Source organism: Rhinatrema bivittatum, chromosome 12 (assembly GCF_901001135.1).
Source record: "Rhinatrema bivittatum chromosome 12, aRhiBiv1.1, whole genome shotgun sequence".
NCBI lineage: Eukaryota > Metazoa > Chordata > Amphibia > Gymnophiona > Rhinatrematidae > Rhinatrema > Rhinatrema bivittatum.
In genome coordinates, this window is record NC_042626.1 from 75,117,992 (window position 1) to 75,141,540 (window position 23,549).

Sequence of the window (23,549 nt, forward strand, 5' to 3'; positions counted from 1 at the left end):
TTATAGATACAAAGAAAATTAATATATAAAGATCTTATTAATTGATATAATACACATAAAAAAAAAAGCCAGGAACAATTTAAAAATCTCAATTATCCAAACAATAGTCATCACACACATACAATCATTTACACATCTAAGAACCTAAATTTAGCAAAATCTCCTAACATGTTTCGTTACGCAGAGCTTCTTCAGGGGAATCAGATTTAATTGTAAATTGCAATTGAGTGAAGTTCCTGTGCTCTCAAAGCACTTATCCACTTCTTCAGACAGCAATCATATACATGTATCCTTTGAATCTCGAACCCTTCAATGGCGGTATCTGTGTGATCGATGAATCCCTCATTGAAGGGTTAGAGTTCTTTTGAGCTTTTTGGCTTCCTATAGATGTGAATCATTTGGGAGGACGCGAGGAAGAATGTTTTTCATTGAGGTATATAAAAGTATAAATGATTGGGATCTGAGATTCAAAGGATACATGTATATGATTGCTGTCTGAAGAAGTGGATAAGCGCTTGTGAGGAAAGTAGTATAAGAGAGCATCGTCTTTTGAGAACACAGGAACTTCGATTTAATTGTGAATTGCAACTGAGTGGATTCCTCTGAAGCAGCTCTGTGTAGTGAAACATGTTGGGAGATTTTGCTAAGTTTAGGATTAGTTGTGTGACTGATTGCATGATGATTTTATTGTTATTTGGATAATTGAGATTTGTAAATTGTTCCTGGCTTTTTTACGTGTATTTTATCAATTAATAAAAGATCTTTTATATATTTTCTTTGTATGTTTAATAGTAAAGGTTATAAGGGAACATTATATCACTTTTTATTTTTGGGATTGCTTCAGCTATGGCAAGTGAAAAAGTTTAATTCTTGAGAGCAGAGGGATGGACGCAGAACACTGCTCAGATGATTGCTCTTGGGGACAGTCTGCTCCCTGCACAGCCTCACACCAGACTGGGATCTCATGTTTCCCCACTTCTCTAGTCTAGTCTAATAGCAGAGGCATCAGTGCCAGGGGTGACAGCATTTCTCTCTCTTCATTGCGGGTCAGTACCTGACATGCTGAGATTGTTTTGTTCCATATCACCATCTTCTCAGGCTGAAGAATGACCTCCTGATATACGAGCTCTGCGGGACACTGCATGAGAGCCTTCGGGCGAGAAGGACAAGGTTAGCAATGAGGTAGGAGACCTTTCCCTGGACTCAAAGTCCTATCACCAGCTGCTGCAAACTAACTTCCAGCAGTTACAGAAGGTTAGCAAGGAACTCCAGAGAGCAGCATTAAGCAGCAGCTCTAGTGAGGGGGGTCAAGACCCGCTCGGCCCTCAGGCAGTGATGGACTGCTGCCCACTGGTGATCTTTCCTTGGATCATGAAACCATTTGAAAAACTGCTTATATGCAAGTTCACAAGTTAGGGGAGTACCACAAAAAAAAGACAGTATCCCCCAGTTAAAAAAAAAAAAAAAAAAAAAAAAAAAAAAGAGGGGGGAGCATGAAATAAAAAGCAGAAACCCAAAAAAGCAGATGGAGACCATTCAATGTGTGCAGATTATCTTTGAAACTCCTAGGACTCCTAAGCAAACATGTAAGTATGTGCACATGCCCCCCTCCCTTCCCCATATATCTCTCGCCCTCTTCTTTACCTTTAAGATATAGGTCTTGCCATGGAAAGGTACTTCAATGCTGTAAACCTTATCTCCGGCTTCCTGTGTCAAGAAACAAAGCATTCACAGTACTGAGCCGGACCTCTTCCACTCCTGCACCAAGGTCGCATGCCCTACCACTCCCCCATCTATAGCAAAGGAAAACTGGTTCTGACCTGTTAATTTTTGTTCCTATAATACCACAGATCAGTCCAGACAAGTGGGTTTTGCATCTCTACCAGCAGATGGAGTCGGAGAACAAAACTTTGAGGCGCTGCTGCATATCCAAGAGTCCCTCAGTACTGACCTGCCCCCAAGCCAATGTGTAGACAAAATTAATCCCCCAACTAGGGCGAACGGTTAACTCACGGTTGGAGCCCCCCTTAACTGGAGCCATTTCCTCACAAGGAATGATAACCCCTTAACCTCAGAAGCTCAACCTATTTATAATTTGCAGATACAATCTGAGAATATAAAACAGGAAATTTGGTCTTTCGGCATCCAGGGGATGGATCTCTGGACTGAGATCTCTATGGTATTACAAGAAGGAAAATTATCAGGTAAGAACCAATTTTCTTTTCCCAGTATGTACAGGATCAGTCCAGACAAGTGAGATGTACCCAAGCCACCCTACACTGGGCGGGAATCAGAAAGACCCACACGCAAAAGAAAATTATTCCTTATCTGCTAATTTTCATTCCTGTAGTACCACAGATCAGTCCAGACAGTGGGTTATGTCCCCCTTCCAGCAGATTGAGTCAGAGCAAAAACAGAGAGGGCGGTCCCTCATAACTGGTGCATCCTCTGTAAACCTTCAGTATTAAGAAAATCCAAGCAATAAGGAAAAACACCTTGGAGGGATCAATACAAATTGAATATCATGGATCAATACAAAATTGAATATCAACTGTAAACAAGTCTAAGCAAAAAACTTGCAGCCTGAACTCTTAATCTGTCCCAAACCTATCCTGAAATAATTACACAGTCGAGCTGAAAGATTATCCCAAAGAACCCCCAACAATCCGTAGGGTGGGCGTCTGGACTGATCCATGGTACTACAGAAACAAAAATTAGCAGGTAAGGAATAATTTTCTTTTCCCTGTACGTACCAGGATCAGTCCAGACTGTGGGATGTACCAAAGCTTCCCTAAGTAGGGTGGGCCACTGATAGCCCATCTGAAATGACCTGAGCCCCAATGGAGCCCACGATCGGTGGTTGAAGATTCAAGCGATAGTGACGCGCAAATGTTTGTAATTACTTCCAGGTAGCCGCTCTGCAAATCTCCTGCGGAGAGGCTGCTCGGCTTTCTGCCCAGGAGGCTGCTTGAGCTCGGAGAGAATGAGCCTTTATACTATCTGGCGGTGGATGCCCAGCGCCAACGTATGCCGTAGAAATTGCTTCCTTTAGCCAGCAGGTAATGGTGGTTTTAGAAGCCTTGTTTCCCTTCTGGGGACCACTCCAGAGGAAAGAGGTGATCCGATAAACGGAAGCATTGGTAGCCTCCAGACATCGAAGGAGGATGCACTTGACATTGAGGCATCTAAGCTCTCTGGAATCCTCGTCCTGGAAGGACGGAGGCTCCACCAACTAATTCAAATGAAAGAATGAGACCACCTTTGGTAGAAAAGATGGTACGGTACACAAGGATACCCCTGAATCCGTGAAGCGTAGATAAGGCTCTCTACATAAGGCTTGAAGCTCCAAAATTCTGCGAGCAGAACAGATAGACACCAGAAATACTGTCCTGAGAGTGAGGTCCTTGAGGGTAGCTCTCTTCAGAGGTTCAAACAGTGGACCGCCTAGAATTCGAAGGACCAAATTCAAGCTCCACGAAGGACCTAAATTGCATATCGGTAGCTTCACATGCTTTACTCCCTTTAAGGATCGGACTATGTCAGGGTGCGATGAAAGAATAGTTCCATCCTGATAATGGAGGGCACCAAGGGCTGCCACCTGTACTCTGAGGGAATTGTAGGCTAATCCCATCTCCAGACCTCGCTGCAAGAAAGATGAGATCTGGGGTATTGTCGCATGACGTGGAGAAAGTTGTGTGGACTGGCACCAAGACTCAAAAACTTTCCAGACCCGGACATAGGACATGGAGGTGGAAGACTTCCTAGCCTTCAGAAGAATGGAGATAACAGCCTCTGGGTACGCTCCTCTTCTCAGCTGGCACCGCTCAAAAGCCAGGCCGCTAGACAGAAGCGATCTCCCTGGTCGAAAAATACTGGGCCCTGTCTGAGAAGGTTCGGCAGATGTCTCAGTCAAAGCGGGCAGTCCACCGCTAGGGTTGACAAGTCTGCAAACCACGGCCGTCAAGGCCATTCCGGAGCTACCAGGATCATGGGAACCTGGTGACTCTATTCTTCGGAGCATCTTTCCCACTAGGGGCCAAGGTGGAAAGACGTAGAGCAGGAGGTCCCACGGCCACGGGAGGACTAAGGCATCGATGCCCTCTGCGCCTTGTTCTTCTTCTGTGACTGAAGAAGAGCGGAGCCTTCGCGTTCCTTTGAGTGGCTATCAGATCGCGATGGGGAGTCCCCCATCGCGTGAAGAGGAGTGACACTGCTTCCTGGGACAGCTCTCTCTCCCCCTAGGATCTAAGCGTTGGCGACTTAAGAAGTCCGCTTGAACATTGTCTACGCCTGCAATGTGAGCCGCCGCCAGATGGGACAAATGGAGTTCCGCCCATGGCATTAGCTTGTTTGTCTCCTGAGCGACATGGAGACTCCTTGACCCTCCCTGACGGTTGATGTGCGCCACTGTCGTAGCGTTGGAGAGGATTCGGACTGCTCGGCCTTGGACTAAGGCAGAAAGTGCTTCAGCGCCAGATGAACTGCTCTTGTCTCCAGACTGTTGATGGGCCACGCTGACTGAACTGGTGTCCACTGCCCCTGCGGCGATTGGCGTCCGCACACAGCCCCCCAGCCGCGAGGCTGGCGTCTGTCGTAATGATTACCCACTGCGGAACCTCTAGGTCCACCACTCTTAGCAAGTGATCCAGGTTGAGCCACCAGGTCAGGCTGTCCTTGGCTAGAAATGATAGCGGAAGAAGTCTGAAATTCCCGAAACACCGACTTCCAACGGGAGAATAATGCTCTTTGCAAGGGATGCATGTGGGAAACGCCGACGGAGAGGTTCGAATGGAGCCACACAGAGAGCCCGGAGGACGAGATTAAGACGCCACGATGGGCAAGTAGAGCGAGCGGGCAGTCGCAGGTGTTTGACTCACTTCAAGAACCGAACCACGTCCAGGTGGCCCACTAAGGGATGACCCTCGACCCGTCCAAGGAGAGAGCTGAGAGCAGAAAATTGCACGTGCAGGGAACTGAAAGAGAGACCCTTGGAGAGATCCTTCTGTAGAAAAGAAAGAACCACCGAAACCGGAGCGGAGCGTGCTGAGACCCCCTGACTCCGCACAAACAGTCTCAAAGACTTTCCAAACGCGCATGTAAGCTAGAGAAGTTGACTGCTTCCGAGCTCGCAGCAAAGTGGAGATAACCTCCTCCTTATAGCCCTTATGCCTCAGTCGTCTCCATTCAAAAGCCAGGCCAAAAGCTAGACAAAAGCGATCGGCCTGGTCGAAAAATACGGGCCCCTGCCGAAGCAGATGAGGAAGATGGCCGAGCCGGAGAGGTCCATCCGTCGCCAGGTTGAAGAGATCCGCGAACCACGGTCTGCGAGGCCATTCGGGTGCTACCAGAACCACTGGCCCTCAGTGGAGTTCTATTCTTTGTAGAACTTTTCCCACCAGAGGCCATGGAGGGAACACGTAGAGAAGGATGTCCACAGGCCAGGGAAGAGCCAGAGCATCCGCTCCCTCCAAGCCGTGCTTTCTCCAGCGGCTGAAGAACCGGTTGGCCTTGGCATTGCGCAAGGTCGCATTGAGGTCCAGGTGAGGGGGACCCCACCTGTCGACGATCAGGTCCATGGCTTCTTCTGAGAGTTCCCACTCTCCTAGATCGAGAGACTGACGACTGAGGAAATCGGCCTGTACATTCTCCTTGCCCGCTATGTGGGAGGCCGCCAGGAAATCCAGATGCCGTTCCGCCTAGTCGAAGAGACAGCTGGCTTCTAGAGCCACCAGGCGACTGTGAGTGCCTCCCTGACAGTTGATGTAAGCCACGGTGGTGGAGTTGTTGGAAAGAACCCTCACTGCTTTGCCGTGGATCAGGGGCAGAAAATCCTGTAGAGCCAGACGCACTGCCCGGGCCTCCAACCAATTGATGTGCCAACGAGACTGAGCCGGAGACCAGATCCCCTGCATGGACTGGGACTGGCAGACTGCGCCCCAGCCAGAGAGACTGGCATCCGTGGTTACTATCATCCACTGTAGAGTCTGAAGAGACATTCCCCGGAGAAGATGAGGAAGCGAAAGCCACCACTGCAAGGCAGCGACGGTAGAGGCCGAAAGCGGGAGAACTGCGTGAAACTGTTCTGACACTGGCTGCCAATGAGATAGCAAAGCTCTCTGTAGCGGTCGCATATGAGCAAATGCCCAGGGGACAAGGTCGATGGTGGAGGCCATCGAGCCCAAGACCTGGAGGTAGTCCCACGCTGTCGGGAGAGGGAGTGAGAGAAGATGCCATACCTGGTCGATCAATTTGAGAGCCCGAGGGCAAGGTAGGGACACTTTGCCGATCCGAGTATCAAAGTGGGCCCCCAGGAATTCTAACACCTGGGAAGGCTGAAGATTGCTTTTGGGAAAGTTCCCTATCCATCCGAGGGATGTGAGGAGAGCTAGAACTCGATCCACCGCCTGCCTGCAGTGACTCTCTGACTTGGCCCTCACGAGCCAGTCGTCCAGATAGGGGTGGACTAGGATTCCTCTGTGGCGGAGGGCAGCCGCCACAACCACCATGACCTTGGTGAAGGTGCGTGGTGCGGTGGCAAGGCCGAAGGGCAATGACCGAAACTGAAAATCCAGGTTGAGGATGTGGAAGCGAAGATACTTCTGGTAACTGCGGTGAATCGGAATGTGGAGGTAGGCCTCTGTCAGATCGAGAGAGGCGAGGAACTCTCCGGGATTAACCGCCACAATGACCACTCTCAGGGTTTCCATGCGAAAATGTGGGATCTTGAGGGCCTGGTTGACCCTCTTGAGGTCAAAGATCAGCCGCAAAGCACAGTCCTTCTTGGGTACCACGAAGTAAATAGAATACTGGCCAGCACAGAGTTCCTCCTTCGGGACCAGGACGTTGGCACTCAGATTCAGGAGCCTGTTGAGGGTTTGGTCCACCACCTCCCTTTTGAGACAGCCGCATGGGGAGAATACGAAGAGGTCTTGCAGGTCTCAAACAAATTCTAAAGCGTGGGGGGCGCGCTGACGTCACCGGCATGAATGGCCGCTTAAACTGAGAGCTCCCGGCTTAATTTATTGCACTCGCCGAAACCCACATCTTTTCCGCCCGAATCCCCGTCTGGAACCCAGGAGCGCATCGCGTGCAGACCCGAGATGGCAAATCTGAAGTCGGGCTGCGATTTAACGCGTTTTACATACGCAAAATCGGGGGGGGGGGGAAGACAGGAGCGCAGAGGCACGCGAGACTGCAGGCCCTAGCCCTGAAACGGCGGCGGCACATCCAGCTCCGGAAGCGATTGCGGACCTGCCGTCTCGGGCTGAGATGAGGGAGTGGTTTGTAGACTTACGGGCAGACATGAAGCAGCATAAGGCCGACTTGCTGTTGCATATGGAGGAGCTCCGGGAAGACCTCGCAGCGCTTGGTAGGCGCGTGGACGACGTGGAAACAAAGGTAGAAGGCCATGATGATTTGCTCCATAAAATGGCCGACAAGCTACAAGCCAGTTTAAAGGCACAGGCACTGATGGCTGATAAGATGGAGGACCTTGAAAACCGGTCCCGCCGCAATAATCTTCGTATCAAAGGGGTGCCTGAGCTGGACTGCTATAACAATTGTGAAGACGTGGTAACAAAGATTTTTCAATATCTTCTGAATGCGGAGGAGTCAGAGGGAGAGCGGGCCGTGGGGGGTCCCAGCTTCCACATTGAGCGGGCTCACAGGACCCTGGGGCCCAAGAAGTCCGAAAAACCCCGGGATATTTTAGTGTGCATGCAAACATACAAGGCAAAGGAGTTGCTGTATGAATGTGCCCGCAAACAGCGCGAATGGGTTTGGGAGGGCCACAGGATCAGCATTTTTAATGATCTTGCGGCCTCCACGCTGCGCAAACGTTTTGAATTCCGACCCATAACCAGCACGCTGCGAGAACGGAACCTTAGATATCGCTGGACTTTTCCTTTCGGCCTTCAATTCGCATCCCAGGGGAGCTCTTTTCGAATCCGCACCCTAGAAGAGGCGTCCGAGGCATTCATTCAGGCTCAGTTGCCTCCACCTATAGTGGCTTCCACCACTGAGACCCGAGCGTCCAATGCCCCGAAGACACCGCGATGGCAACGGGTTGGTAATAAACGCCGTCTGGAACGCCAGGGACAGACACCGCCACGGGCGCGGACGGCCCCTTTCACAGGTCCCACGGGATGAAAGGACTGGTGGACTATCTTATCTTGCCGGACGTAAGAGTTGTGCACAACTCGATCTTGTTTCTAGTTCCAGGGCTGTTAATGCTGTTATTGCTCTGTATGGGTTTTGGCTGAGTTTATGAGGGGCTTTACTGATTTAAGGGCCGGGGACACGGCCCTTCGCGCTGGTTACTATGACCCCCGGTTTCGGAGTTATCCCAATGGGGGATATAGTGGGAAATGGAGGGTGGGGGGTTGTTCATCCATGTGCTCAAGGGATTTTGTTGGGGATTTTCAGTTTGCTAAGAGGGCCTGGAATGGAGATCAGGACTTGTCCCCACAGAGTGGTATATACCGATCACTTAGGTATCACCTATGGCTTTGAAGGTATGGTCCCTGAATGTAAAGGGACTAAATACACCTATGAAAAGGCAACACTTTCTTAGGGACTTAAGGCGCCACCACGTTGACATAGCATTTATTCAGGAGACTCACACTAGGAAGCATCATGAACACTTATTGCACTTTGTCGGTTACCCACATGGTTATTTTGCTTCTAGCTCCCCTACTTCTAAATATGCGGGGGTGGGTATCCTCGTGGCCCAATCTGTCATTTTCGAATACCAGTCACATGTGGCTGACCCAGCGGGCCGTTATGTGCTCTTGAAAGTACGGTTGGATGGGCGCTTGTATACTCTAGCGTGCGTTTATGCCCCCAATGTAGACCAGCACCTCTTTTTTGCAGAGTTGGAGGAAGTGCTGTCTACCTTTGCGGAGGGACTACTGATATGGGGAGGGGACCATAATGGGGTACGGAACCCTAGGGTGGACTCATCACACCCCAGAAAAGCGGGGAGCTGGAAAGCCACCTCCTCTTTGAAGACTTTAATGCATGACTGGAGTCTTGTTGATATCTGGCGACAGAGGAACCCTACTTCTAGAACTTACACCTTTTACTCTAACCCTCATAACACTTATTCTCGTTTAGATTTTATGCTAGTGGATAAGGGGGTTCAGAACCAGGTGCTGGACACTGGTATAGGAAATATCACATGGTCAGATCATGCCCCGGTGTGGTTCACCATTGGTTTACTGGACCCTGACCCAGGGCGTTGTTTCTGGCGCCTTCGGGATGAACTTCTCTGCGACCCTACCCATGGGGCTCAGTTGGCAGATCACCTGCGAGCCTATTTGACTTTGAATAAGGGGACAGTGCGTGATGCGGGGATTCTTTGGGAGGGCTCCAAGGCGGTTATGAGAGGGCATTTGATCGCACTTTCCTCTGCTTTAAAGAAACAGAGGGAAGCGAAGCGTGCAGCGCTCCTGGCTGATATAGCATTGCTAACGCGGGAACACTCCCACCTCCAGACTCGAGCCACGCTGGCTCGCTTACGGCTTAAACGCATTGAATTGCAAACCCTGGACGCAGAACAAATAACGCATGCTATGTTGCGGGCCAAGCAACGTTATTATGAGGGTAATAATAAGGCGGGGCGGTTTTTGGCAAGATTACTGAAGCAACGCACTTACTCGAACATTATCGCAAAACTTAGGGATAAGCAGGGAACCATGTTGACAGCGGCTAAAGATATCCGTCGCTGTTTCACCCAGTTTTATGCTCAGTTATATACGGCAGACTCTAATATCTCCACGGAGCAGGTTGATTACTACCTGGAGACGGTGTCACTCCCCTCCTTAACTAAATCGCAGCAAGCCTATTTAGAGTCTCCCATTCAGGATATCGAGATACAGGCGGCTATTCAGGATCTTAAAGCCGGTAAAGCGCCGGGCCTAGACGGTTTTCCTGGGGGTTATTATAAAAAGTTTAGCGCCCAATTAGCGGGCCCCTTGACTGACTATTTTAATGGGCTGCGGGAGGGAGCTCGGCTACCACTTCACTCCAACGTGGCGGGTATAACAGTCATACCGAAACCCGGTAAGGATCCAACACAGTGTGGATCGTACAGACCTATTTCCCTGCTTAATGTAGATCTAAAAATTTTGGCTAAGGTATTGGCTGCACGGCTCAATACAGTCCTCCCCTTGTTAGTACATAATGACCAAGTTGGTTTCATACCCCGTAGGATGGCTGTTGACAATGTGCGCAAGGTGATCGATGCGATCTGGTGGGCCAGGACGGCGAAAGTCCCTATGGTGCTAATGGCCATTGACGCCGAAAAGGCTTTTGACTTGGTCCATTGGGACTTCCTGTTTGCCGTTTTGGAAAAAATGTCATTTGGCCCGAGTTTCTTAAGCTGGATTCGATGCCTCTATCAGGACCCGGGGGCGAGAATTAAGGTTAATGGGCGGTATGGGGATTCTTTCCCAGTCAACCGAGGGACACGCCAGGGATGTCCTCTATCACCCCTGCTGTTTGCGTTGTTTTTAGAACCATTGGCGACCAGGATTCGCGGATCTGGCTCTGTTTTAGGCGTACCCATGAAGCCCAATCCCATGAAACTTTCCCTCTTTGCGGATGATATTCTCCTCACCCTCACCCACCCTTTGACCTCCGTTGCCGGTGTAACGGAGGAACTGCAAGAATTTAGTATGGTGTCTGGGTTTAAAGTTAACATGGACAAAACGGAAATCTTAAATATTTCCGCTGCGCCTGAAGTCATGAATGCTTTGGTGCGCCTCCATCCCTTTAAAATAGCCCATAAGGTGTTAAAATACTTAGGTGTCCATATCGGAGCGAATTACCACGAGCTTTTTCGCCTCAATTATATACCACTGTTGCATCGGATTGGACAGGATCTCCATCTCTGGGATAGGGGGCAATACTCATGGCTGGGGAGGGTGGCCATTATCAAAATGAATGTTATTCCTCGTTTTCTGTATTTTTTCCAGACCATTCCAATATACATTTCTTCGGCAGTGCTACGCTCCTGGCAGAAAATATTGTTTGACTTCATCTGGCGTCGGCGCCCGCCCAGGGTGTCGAGGCGCCTACTATACCAATCTCGCGACCGAGGGGGTCTCGGTGTTCCAAACCTGCTATGGTTGTATGCCGCAGCACAATTGAAGGCGTTACCTGATGCCCATAGTCGTCGCTCGCCAAAGCAATGGGCTGCATTTGAGGAGCAGGTTCTTGGAGGCATGCCACTGACTGACCTAATTTGGCAGCCGCGAAGCACTTGGTTACCGACGGGAGTCAAGACGGGAGCTCTTGAGGCTATGCTCCGTCTTTGGGATCGCTGGAAAGTGAAACTGGCAGGAGATCGCTATTATTTTCATACTACTGGACTTTATCATCATTTGCAATTTCCAGCTGGTCGTCAGCATGGGGCTTTCCGGGCTTGGAGGAGGAAAGGGATCGCTCGCATTGAACACTTGCTTAAAGGAGAGACTTTGATGTCATGGGCTGAGCTTCAGGCCCTTTATCATTTGCCTGCAACGGATTTCTTAGCGGGCAGTCAAATGCTCCACTTCCTTAGGTCACCCAGAATGATGGATTCTATTCATCGGGGCAAGTCTCAATTTGAAAAACTATGTGCGGAGGTTGACAGAACTAAGGGAATGATCTCCAAACTCTACGCACTCCTTGCCGTGTCAGACGAGGCTCCCTTCCCACATATGAGTGCCTGGGAACAGGACCTAGGTTTGACGTTCTCTAACAAAGACTGGCATTATATATATACCCAGGCCCGTCGGTGCTCCGTGTCGGCTCTCTACCAGGAAAATTGCTACAAAATGATCACCCGCTGGTACCTTACCCCTCATCTTCTGCATCGAAGGTACCCCCACCTGGACGCTCAATGCTGGCGGGGATGTGGCCATACAGGGACCTTTTTTCACATCTGGTGGCAATGCCCGCAAGTGACGGGCCTTTGGTTAGCGGTCGCAGGCTGGTTGGAAAGCATTTTGGGTGTTTCTGGACTGTATAAGGCACGCTTTATGCTTCTCCACCATCCTCCTCTTACTCTCCGTAAGAATCACAGACTCTTGTGCCAACAAGTCTTCATTGCAACTAGATTGTCAATTGCACAAGTTTGGAAACAAGCGGCGGTCCCCCCCTTGTCGGTGGTTCAACATAAAGTTCACCTTTCTTGTAAGCTCGCAGCCATCTCGGCAGATCTCCATGCGGACGTTTTCAAGTTTAGAGATGTCTGGTCCCCCTACTTGCATTGGGAACGACAACAAACACTGTCTCAGCCTGAGTAATAGACTGTGGATCACCGGTTCTTTTCGCAGGATCTGGAGTGTTTTTCCATTTTTCATTTTTTCATTTTCGATGTTGGAGGCACCCCTTTCTTGCTTTGCCACTGATAATGGACCTGTTGCACTCTGTTAGTTTTCTGAGCACATGGATGCAGGGAGGGTGGGAAGGGAGGGGAGGGGGGGAGGGTATCCTAGAATGAAGGGCATGTGGCATAGACTGTATGTTCTTTATATCCTGACGTTGAGCCTTGTCATGCTGCCTGTTTTGTACTTTTTTGAACGTTTAATAAAATTATAAGTAAAAAAAAAAAACAAAACAAATTCTAAAGCGTAGCCGTCTCGGACAATCTCGAGGACCCGGGCCCTCAAGATCCCACATCCGACATGATTTTGACCCACTCCTCAAAGAACAGGGAGAGACGACCGCCCAGGAGGGGGACAGAGGAATGGGTCAACCGAACTTCATTGTGGGGCTGGCTTTGGGGTGGCGCGCTGGGACGGTCCCTCTCTGAAGGACAGACGCCCCCGAAAGGGCTGGGACCAAGACTGAGACCGGGAAGAGTAACCTCTGGAGGCGCCACCTTATCCACTGGGTGTATATCTCCGCTGACCCCGGAAACGAGGATGGGAGGGCGCAAAAGATAGAGATTGTTTCGGACGGTCCTCCAGTAGCTTATGAACCTTGTTTTCCCCCAAGGAATTGATAAGCTGCTCAAAAGGTCCTCTCCAAAAAGCAACTTACCCTTGAAAGGTAACATGCCCAACCTCGCCTTGGAGGATGGGTCCGCGGACCAATTGCGCAGCCAGAGAAGCCTTCTAGCGAAGACCACCGAGAACATTGCTTTCGCCTGGACGCGGAGGAGGTCATAGAGCACATCTGCCCCAAACGCGATGACTCCTTCCAAACGTTCAGCCTGCTCTGCCTGTGTGCCGAGCAATTGTTGAACCCACCTGAGACCTGCCCGCTGCATGAGACTGCTGCAGATAGTCGCCCGGACTCCCAAGGCCAAAACCTCAAAGATATGCTTTAGATGGGCTTTGAGCTTATGATCCTGGACGTCCTTCAGGGCCGTCGCCCCCACCACTAGGATAGTGGCGTGCTTGGTGACCGCAGAGACTGAAGAATCGACGGTGGGAATCCTCAGCACGTCTAAGCAGTCCTCCAGGAGGGGGTAGAGCTTGTCCATAGCCTTCCCCATCTGAAGCCCCGCTTTGGGAGTTCCCATTCCCGTAGGAGCAGCAACTTATACATAGGGTGGAAGGGAAAAAGCACTTGCCTGAGCCCTGAGTCCCGCCAGGACTGGGTCCATATCCTTGGGCAAAGAAGCCGTAAGCGTATCCAAAGGGGGCCCCTCCAGTCCCAGTTCCTGGAGGACAAAGGGGATGAGGGGCTCCAACTCCTTCTTTTGAAACATGTGGAGGACTCGGGGGTCATCTCCCTCTAAGGGGGGGGGGGGGAGCACCCCCGCTAAATCTGTAGTGGGATCTGGATCAACTAGGGACGCCGGGGGGTCAGGAATGGGGGGTACCCCCGGGACCACCCACACCCTAACGTGCCCCTGCGACTCCGGGAGGACGGGCGTCGGTCGAGGGATTTTTGCCAGCAGGGGACCTGGGGAGGTGTCCTCCTCCTCCTGCAAGCTGGCCAAATAAGATTTGTGCAAAAGAAGCACAAATTCTGAAGAAAAACGGGCCCTAGACCTCCTCCATAGGTGGCACGGGGCTTAAATCAGGGGGAAACTCCTCCAAAATCACATCCCCAGCCCCTGGCAGCTCCGAATCGGGAGCTGCCGAAATTCCCAAAATGGCCACCGTTCCCGCGGTTTGCCGACCTGGGAACGGCCTGGCCATGCGGAGGGGAGTGCGTCCCCGGGCTAAATTTGGCAGTGCTGCCGACGAGGGACCCTCCTCACCTGGCAGGCACGCTGAGCAGAGCCCTTCATGCGATAGGCGCGCCGAGGGCTTCCCACATGCGAGACAGGCACTTGGCCGCGGCATCCCCAGTGAAGAGGAGCCGCGAACTGCACTGAAGAAAAAAAAAAAAACAGCTGAGAGAAAGGACTTTGAAATGCTGGTAAGGAGCGGAGGCAGGAGAGTGAACTCTGCACGCTCTTCTGGGCTGGCTGCTGGCCTGCTTAAGAATTAAAATTACTTCCCCTTTTGCAAGCCTTTATTATAATAAAATTAATTGTCCTTTTATCTATTTTTTTTTTTTTTAAGATTAAATAAATGGAAAAACTACAATACTACTTGCTTGATCCTATAAGGAAAGAAAACAAGGGCTGAACAGCCCAGATCAGGAGACCGCAGGGTGAGCTGTCGCATCTGCTGGAGACGGAGAAATACTGAAGGGCTGAGGGTAGGCTCTGTCCTGATATAGGATACCCTTTCAGTTTTAGTCTGTCTCCATCTGCTGGACAGGAGGCTCAACCCACGGTCTGGACTGATCTTGGTACGTACAGGGAACTCCCCTAGGTCTCTTGGAAGGACCTTGCGGCTATTGTTCCCTGGGTCACTTCCCTCCTGCCTCCTTCTGTGCCAGAAAAGCCTTATGCAGAAATAGAACAAAATCCGGTGAAAAACTCTGAATCCTCGAGGCCCCTTCCATCTGACTCTTCTCCCATGCTAAGATCCTGCACTGCCGATGGTCTCATGGGAGAAAGAGCCGAAGGAGAGTCCCTGGGCGCCCTGGAGCTCTCAGTCTTCTGCCTGTAACCCTCGGAGGGACCTCGCTGTGGACTCCGAAGATCTGGTGGCCCTCTTGTCCAGGGCCATATCCATGGAGGCTCTTTCACTCCCTCCAGCACAGGGATGCCTCATTCAGCCATGCGGACCACAACCCGCAGCCATGCATGGCTTTGGCGCCATCAGGCCCAGGGAAGAAGTGGCGGCCTAGCGGAAGGATAAACATCCCTGCTCCAGCGCTTGCATGCAGGCATCGCACGTGGTCTGCTCAGAGGCGCATGCCTGCACAGGCCCAACAGAAAAGAGCGCCCGAGCAAATCAGTCTGTCAGCCCCCCAGGGCCCCCGGAGAAGAGATAGCCTAGTGGACAAAACAAAATCTGGTGCTTGCAAGCAGACCCTCATGTGGTTTGCCTTCCGAGCTGTGCGCCTGCACTAGTGAAGCAAACGTGCCTGAGCCTCCTGCCTGCCAGAATCCCAGATCCCCCAGAGGCCACAGCAGCTCAGCTTCTCCCTCCTTCCAACACTGACAGCTCCCACTGAATAAAAACAGCCCCTGCCATCGAGCCATCCCGACCCAAGCTCCTGTTTCTCAACTTTTTTTTTTTTTTTTTAAACTAAACTAACTAGAAACAGTTATACTTCCCTACCACGAGGAAGACGGCTTGAAGGAGGAGACCTCGTAGGGAAGAGGAAGCCAATCCACTGGCTATCAGTCCCTCCAGAAGTAGAGGGCTAAAGCCAGACAGGGATAGCACCCCCCTTCCCCACCCAGCTCCACCTGAGGGATTGTCCACAAAAGGTACCTAACACCTCAGGGAGCACTGCAGCTAATTCTGTCTTCTTTTTCATTTTCTTCTTTTTTTTTTCTTAAACAGACTGCAGGACTGCACCTCTACCACCTGCTGGAGACAGAGAGATACTGAGGGACTGCAGGTGGCACTCTCGTTATGTAGCAGTGCCTCAAAGTTTTGTTCTCTGCCTCCACCTGCTGGTAAAGATGCAGAACCCATTTGTCTGGACTGATCTGGGTATGAACAGGAACAGCAGCTCCTAGTCCTCCCTCCATAGCTCAGAATAGAGAGCAGTGCAATGTAAGACACTGCAAGCAAAGATCTCTTCACGCTTTACAGCAATTGTCCCTATCTGCTCCCTTTAACAAGTCCCAGGAAAAGATCCTTACATTGCTCTTGTCCAATTTCCAGTTTGCTTCCTGGGCCAGGATTTGATCCAGCACCTCCATGGCTTCCTTGCCCTGTCGGATATATTCGCTCTCCTGGAACAAAGCATAAACTTCTTACTCTCACTAGTAACACTCCAGGAGAGGAGGGGAGGGGAGGGGAAGGGGGCTTACTACTTTAAACAGAACATTTACTCTGATTTTATCAGTGTTGCTCGCCAGGGCCCTGCAGATTATGGGGACAGCATTCCATGGGGGAAGGTTACAGGCAGATGCTGGACACCTGGTCCCAAGGTTACCTGAACACTGAGCGCTTTCCTTCCGATCCCTTCACTGTCAGAGTCGTTGTCTGAGCCTAAAACCATGGAAAAAAACTTAGTGACAAAGTAAATATTGACAAAAAGACGACCCAGGCAGTGTTCTTTCATTTTTAAATTTAAGGGTGGCAATTGACACTCTGTGTAGGTTACCACCACCACCCCCCCATTAACACACAGGTTACCCCTTTTCTTCATTTCCATTCTTTAGCCACTAGGGATCCTCTTTGCCCTTTTGAATTCCATTATTGTTTTTGACTTCACTGCCTCTTCCGGGAGGGCATTCCATGCATTCACCACCCTTTCCATAAGGAAATATTTTCTGATGTTGGTCCCAAGTTGTCTCCCTTGGAGCTTTATATTATGCCCCCTAGTTCTATGCTTTCTTTCCACTGGAATAGATTTGAATCCTATGCATCATTCATTCCATCATGGGAAGGTCTACAGCAAAGAGTATGACTCACCTGCAAAGGATTCTGGGGGAGAGTAGAACTGCCCATCAGAGAGTGCACTGGGATACAGGAGCGGCGGACGGATGGCCGCAGCCTGTGCAGCCAGATACCCTAGGAAGAAAGGGCACAAGTGGCAGTGTTTCCTCTATACATGGCAGCTCCCCACACCTAAATCACCTAAAGCAGTTCTTCCCACGAGAGGCTGTGCTGCACTGCAGGAGGGCCAGGAGAGGATGCAGGACAGCTCAGTTAACATTGTTTAATACAATTGAAACTCAAGAAGAATCTTGGAGGACTGGCTCAGTGGCAGTGCCGAGTTCTGCCACCTGGAGGATCTGGCTGAAGTCGGATCTTCTGCTCCCTCAGCTAAGCAGGGCTGGGGATGCTGTGGAGGGTCACAGTCATCAATGTAATGGTGACACCTGCTAGCCAGATTTAGAGCCCATAGTTGCAGGGTCCTGGAAGGAGGCCTGATGCATTGGCTCCCCTCACTCCCCCTTGTTGCATTAACTGGACTAAAGTAATTTAAAATGCCCGGGTAGTTGCGAATGAAAGCTCATGCCATCAGTTGCTTCCAACTGAGTGGAAACCCAAAAAGAGCACAAAAAACAGCCAGGAACAAAAAAAAAAAAGGGGGGGGGGGAGAAAATCAGTTCTCTGTAGCATCTTGTGGCAAGCCCTATTCACAGGATCTATACAGAAAGTCCTGCAGGGGTTTGCTAAGGATGTTGTGATATATGTATCACAAGGGTGCATGGAGTGGAGTAGCAATCTAGTGGTTAGAGCAACAGGATGTGAACAAGGGAAGCCAGGGTGCAAATCCCACTGCTGCTCCTTGTGACCTTGGGCAAGTCATTCCACACTTCATTGTTTCAAAATAAATAAATAAATAAAATTGGTTCTTGCCTGCTAATTTTCTTTCCTGTAGTACCACGGATCAATCTAGACTCCTGGGTTTATGCATCCCTGCCAGCAGATGGAGACAGAGAAAGTTTCACTGACACTGCTTCATAAACCCCAGTGCCACCTGCAGTTCCTCAGTATTGATCCATACCCAAGCATAAAGAAGAAAAGACAGAGGCAGAGAGGAGGAGAGTTTTTCCTGATCGCAGCTGATTCATACCAGGGGTAAGACGAGCCTCTGGCCCTGGAGACCAGCTGCAGTGATGTCGACGCCAAGGGGCAGGACCCGGAAGTAGGCCTTTAAAATCTGGCCTGCTTGTGGCGCGCAGCCAACGCTGGCGCGCCACCAAAGGGGCATGCGGTTATGTCAGGCTTTGCCTGGATTCCTCCTGAATTTCGTTTATATTTTGCCTGGACTGTCTTCATTCCACTCGACCTTCAAAATCTGGGAGACTTTGCCTAAGGTAGGCAATGAACTGTCTGTGAACTCTCTTAACTTTAAACCTTTTGTTTTTGGTGCAATTCCCTCCCACATTTTTGCATTAACCCGGTGGTTTATTTCCTCTATTTAATTGCCTTCAAAAATAAAGAAACAATGCCGCATACCAAAAGGAAGGCCAAGTTGAAGCCTTCCCTTGGAAATGCGAACATTGAGCCAGGCCAGAGAAGTGTGTTGGAGTGGTTAGGAACCCCTCAAGAATCCCCTGTAGAGCAGACCGCAGTAGAGGAGGGTTTAGAGCGAAATCCTCCTCTTATGGTCGAAGAGACCTCATTAAGCCCAGAGGTGCCGGAAACACCTCCTCCACCTGGCAAAGTTGGGGGTTCCCCATTAGAAGGGCCAGGAAAATCACAAAAAGCCTTAAGGGACCTGGAGACTGTGGGTACAGATCAAGGAGAAATCGAAGGAATAATACCAGCAGAAATATCTGAATTGGAGGAATTGGGAAGTTCTATTTTGATTCCTAAGAATGTAAGCTCGCCAAAGATAGATAAACCCATACTGAAAAAGCAACAGGACAGCGAAATATCTGTAAAAGTCAAGGCTACTAAATCTGTGACGTTGAAACCAGTTAATATCACACTAGAAACACTCTGGAATTACATTGCCAAGCTAGATGCTTCAATTACAAATTTAACCGATGCTGTTATGGAAACTAATAACTCTTTAAAGAAAAATACTGAAAAGATAGAAGATCAGCAAAAGAAAATGTGAGATTGATAACCGTATTATACAGGTTGAAAAGATTCAACATCATCAGGTTAAAATAGAAGGAGAATTTCATAGAAAGTTTGAAAATCTAGAAAACTCAAGAAGAGCACTGAACATAAGAGCCACCAACTTTCCAATAATAAAGCAGTTGAGTCCTGTGGAATTATTTAAAAATTATATAATGCAAGTATTAAATATTCCAGAACAGTGTAACGTACCGGAAAGAATAGAACAAAAATCTTCTGAAACTTCAATCAACCTTTATGATTTCTTGCAGAAATCCCAAGAGGAATATGAAGTAAAGAATAGAGGAACATTATTGATTCAATTTGCTTTCATTTCAGATAAAGATAATGTTATGACATTTTTCTTTCGTAATAGATTGAAATTGTTTTATGGGCAGAGGGTATGGATATTTCCAGACCTGGTAAGGAGTACCCAACTCCTAAGGAAACATTTCTTGACTTTAAGAAAACAAGTAGTAGAGAAGGGTGGGTTTTTTCTACTTAAATATCCTTCTGGTGTGCTGTTAAATATGAAGGGGAAAGTTATCTGTTCACAGATCCAGACCATCTTAAAAGTCTACTCGTAGATAAAACACCTGCAGTTTAGTAAAAAAAAGGGGGTACATTGCACTCTTTCTTAGAGAAGTTGTTTCATGATTATGGTGTAACGCTCATGAGAGGTAAGGTTTCACTTAAATTTATCTTTGGTTTTGGAACAGATCTTGTATAAGTATATTATAATATTACTTTAGAATAATATACTAGTTAATTATGGATAACTATATACAACCTCTGATTACAAATGACAAAATTCTTATGTATCTCTGAAAATTTACTAAATAAAAAAAAAAAAAAAAGTAAAACCAACTAATTAAAAGATTTAAAAATACTAAACTGCTTCAAACAAGTCTGTATGCATAAGAACCATATTACAGATGAGGGGACGACTCTCCACCTTCTCCAACTGAGCGGGTTCTGCACCGATTCGTGGTACTACAGGAACGAATTAGCAGGAAAGAACCAATTTTCCTTTCCCTGTACATACCCGGATCAGTCCAGACTCCTGGGATGTACCAAAGCCCCTTACTTAGGGTGGTCCCTGGAGAGTTCTGCTCTCAGAACACTCTCGCCAAAGGAAGGAGAACCTGAATCTCCCATATCCAAACGATACGGCCTTGCAAACGTATGTAGCAACTTCCAAGTCACTGCCCTGCAAAACTCCTGAGGAGAAACCAATTGTGCCTCCGCCCAGACGGCCGCCTGCGAATGCGTAGAATGAGCCCGCAAGCCCTCCAGAATTTCACAACTGCCAATAATGTAAGTGGAGCCAATCGCCTCTTTCAACCAACGTGCAATAGTAGCCTTAGAAGCTTTAAAACCTTGTTTCATACCGCTCCACAAAACAAAGATGGTCCGACCTCCTAAAATCATTCATCACTTCGAGATAGATGTTCGGCGAGCTCTATTGCGCTAACTGCTTGAGCTCCTTTGCATGAGGAGCGGATGCATCTACAGATGCAAAGGCTGGAAGCTCCACCCTCTGGTTCTCATTAAATGCGGTAACCACTTTCGGCAAAAAAGAAGGCACTGTCCTCAACGAAATCCCCAAATTCAAAATCTGAAGGAAAGGATCCGGACAAGACAAAACTTGCAACTCCGAAATCCTTCTAGCCGAGCATATCGCCACGAGAAAAACCACTTTGGGAGTCAAGTCCTTCAGTGTCGCTCTCTGCAGAGGTTCAAAAGGAGCCACACACAAACCTCAGAGGACCAGATTAAGGTTCCAGGATGGACAAACTCTTCTGATTGGAGGACACAAATTCTTTGTTCCTCTAAGGAACCTAATAACATCCAGAAGAGATGAAATAGTGGAACCCTCAATTTTACCATGAAGGTAGCCCAAGGCTGCCACCTGCTCTTTGAGAGAGCTAGGAGACAAGCCTTTAGTGAAACTGTCTTGGAGGGAAGGAAGACCTGAGGGCATGAATTCCATTAGCAGAGCACCAGGACTCAAACACCTTCCATACTCTAATGTAAGCCATATTAGTGGATCTCCTTCTGGCTTATAATAATGTAGTTATGACTGTCTCTGGATAACCTCTACACCTTAATCGCCGCCTTTCAAAAGCCATGCCGCTAGACAAAAGTGAGTAGCCTAGTATGAAAATATGGGACCCTGATGCAGTAGGCCCGCCAGATGCCCGAAGTGAATTGGACAATCCACTGCCATGTTGATCAGATCTGCAAACCACGGACGCTGCAGCCACTCTGGAGCGACCAAAATCACCTCGTCGTGAGGTTTCTCTATGCAAGGCAACACCGTGCCCACTAACGGCCAGGGAGGAAACACAAAGTAGGACCCCCTGCAGCCAAGGTAGAACTAGAGCGTCGATGCCTTTGGCTCCGTGTTGACGCCTCAGTCTGAAGAATCGAAACACTTTGGCATTCTGATGAGTGACCATTACATCCATGTGAGTAGATCCCCACCAATCTTGGATGAGCTGCATCGTGGCTTCTGACAATTCCCACTCGCCTGGGTCTAACTGAGTCCGACTCAAGTCAACTGTCATCACATTGTCTGAAAGAATCCTTACCTACCGACCTCTCACCAACAGCATGAACTCTTGCAAGGCTAGACAGACTGCTCTGTTTTCCAAACGGTCAATAGACCACCCAGATTCTCTCACGGACCAGGTACCCTGGACTGAATGATGCTGACAAAGTGCTCCCCAGCCAGAGAGACTGGCATTGGTAGTAACTATCATCCAGTCCGGGACCTCGAGGTCCACCCCTCGAACAAGATTGGAAGTCAGAGAGTCTTTCTTGGTGGCTTCAATCAACGCCCTCAAGAGGTAACAGCAGTTGAAATTCCTTGAGACCAGCTTCCAACGAGCCAAAAGTGCCCTTTGTAACAGCCTCACATGGAAACATTCCCATGAAATCAACTCCAGGGTCGATGCCATTGAGCCCAGAACCTGTAAATAATCCCAGACCTTGGGCATGCCCAAATGCAACAACCAGCGAACTCGACTCTGCAGTTTTAGAACTCTCTCCTCTGAAAGATACACTTTGCCGAGCAGAGTGTCGAACCGAGCGCCCAGGTACTCCAAGGACTGAATTGGTGTCAAATGATTCTTCGCCACGTTTACGACTCAACTGAGTGACTGAAGAACATCAAGAACTTTGCGAACCGACTGGCGACAGAGAACCTCCGACTCGCCCTGATAAGCCAGTCGTTCAGATAAGGGTGCACCAGAACCCTTTCCTTCCGAAGCGTCGCCAGTACCACCATCACCTTGGTGAAGCTGCGTGGGGCTGTGGCCAGTCCAAAAGGAAGGGCCTGAAACTGAAAATGTTGCCCCAGGACCATGAAGCGAAGAAAACGCTGCGAGTCCAGATGGATGGGAATGTGTAGATAGGCCTCCGTAAGATCCAGCGAAGCCAGAAACTTCCCCTTGCAAACCGCAAGGTCTCCATCCAGAAGCGCGGCACTTTGAGGGTTGCATTCACTTTTTTCAAATCGAGTATCGGATGAAACGTGCCTTCCTTCTTTGGGACAACAAAATAGATGGAGTGGCGTCCTGTGCGAACTTCCACAGAGGGAACTGGGATTACAGCTCCCAAGCGCTGGAGACTATCTAGGGTCTCCCATACCACTGACTGACTGCCCACGGGACCGCAGGGAGAAATTAGAAACAGTTCGCGAACGGGTCGAGCAAATTCTAAAGCGTAGCAGTTTCTTACCACACTGAGAACCCACTGATCCTGCATAATCCTGGTCTACCCGTCGTAAAATTGAGTTAAGCGACCTTCTAGAATAGGAACAACAGAATGGACCGGCCTCGTCTCATTGCGCTGACTTACCGCCAGCCGTAGACCCTCCAGCAGCTCCTCGGAATGGCCTTCGAGCACCCCAAGAGGACTGCCCCCAGAACTGACCTCGAGAAGAGAACTGCCTCTGAGAACCGAGCATGGCCTGCACGGGCCTCGACCTTCTATCAGATCAAAACAGAGAACGCACCTGACAAAACCTTTTGGCTTTAGGCTGTATCAGCTGCTAGAGATCTTCCCAAACAAAAAAGATGACCTTTGAAGGGCAGCGAGCCCAACTGCATCTTGGAGGAGACATCCACTGCCCAGTTGCGCAACCAGAGCAATCTCCTGGCTGCCAAGCAGAAGCCATACCTCTAGAGCAGTGGTTCTCAACCGGTGTGTCGCGACACACCAGTGTCTCACCAAGAACACGCAGGTGTGTCGCCACACTTCCCGGTCCCCCACTGCCTGGGCAGAACGCAGCAGGACAGCTGGAGTCAGCGGCACCGGCATGGTCTCTTCTTCCCGCTGCCCCCGCCCGGAAGAGGAAGTGGTGAGTAGCGGGTGCGTGCGCTGGAAGAAGATACCATGCTAGTGTGGTCAGAATCGGACCGAAGAACAGAAGAGAGGCGCGGTCTGAAGAATGTGCAGCGCAGCTCGGAGGAAAATGTAGAAGAGCGTCAACCCCCGCGGCCGATG

At 49.5% G+C, this 23,549-nt stretch overlaps 1 protein-coding gene across 2 annotated transcripts in view; it reads right to left on the reverse strand.

Annotated features, from left to right (window-relative positions):
* Nucleotides 1-23,549, reverse strand: part of STARD3 (StAR related lipid transfer domain containing 3) — a 56,247-nt gene that overhangs the window by 26,934 nt on the left and 5,764 nt on the right. For both annotated transcript variants that reach the window (XM_029573022.1, XM_029573021.1), the window contains exons 6-10: nt 16,932-17,030; nt 16,450-16,505; nt 16,154-16,246; nt 1,645-1,707; nt 1,055-1,150 (exon numbers count right to left, since the gene is read on the reverse strand). In XM_029573022.1, coding sequence (XP_029428882.1) covers nt 1,055-1,150; nt 1,645-1,707; nt 16,154-16,246; nt 16,450-16,505; nt 16,932-17,030 — 407 coding nt within the window. The remainder of the gene's footprint in view (nt 1-1,054; nt 1,151-1,644; nt 1,708-16,153; nt 16,247-16,449; nt 16,506-16,931; nt 17,031-23,549) is intronic.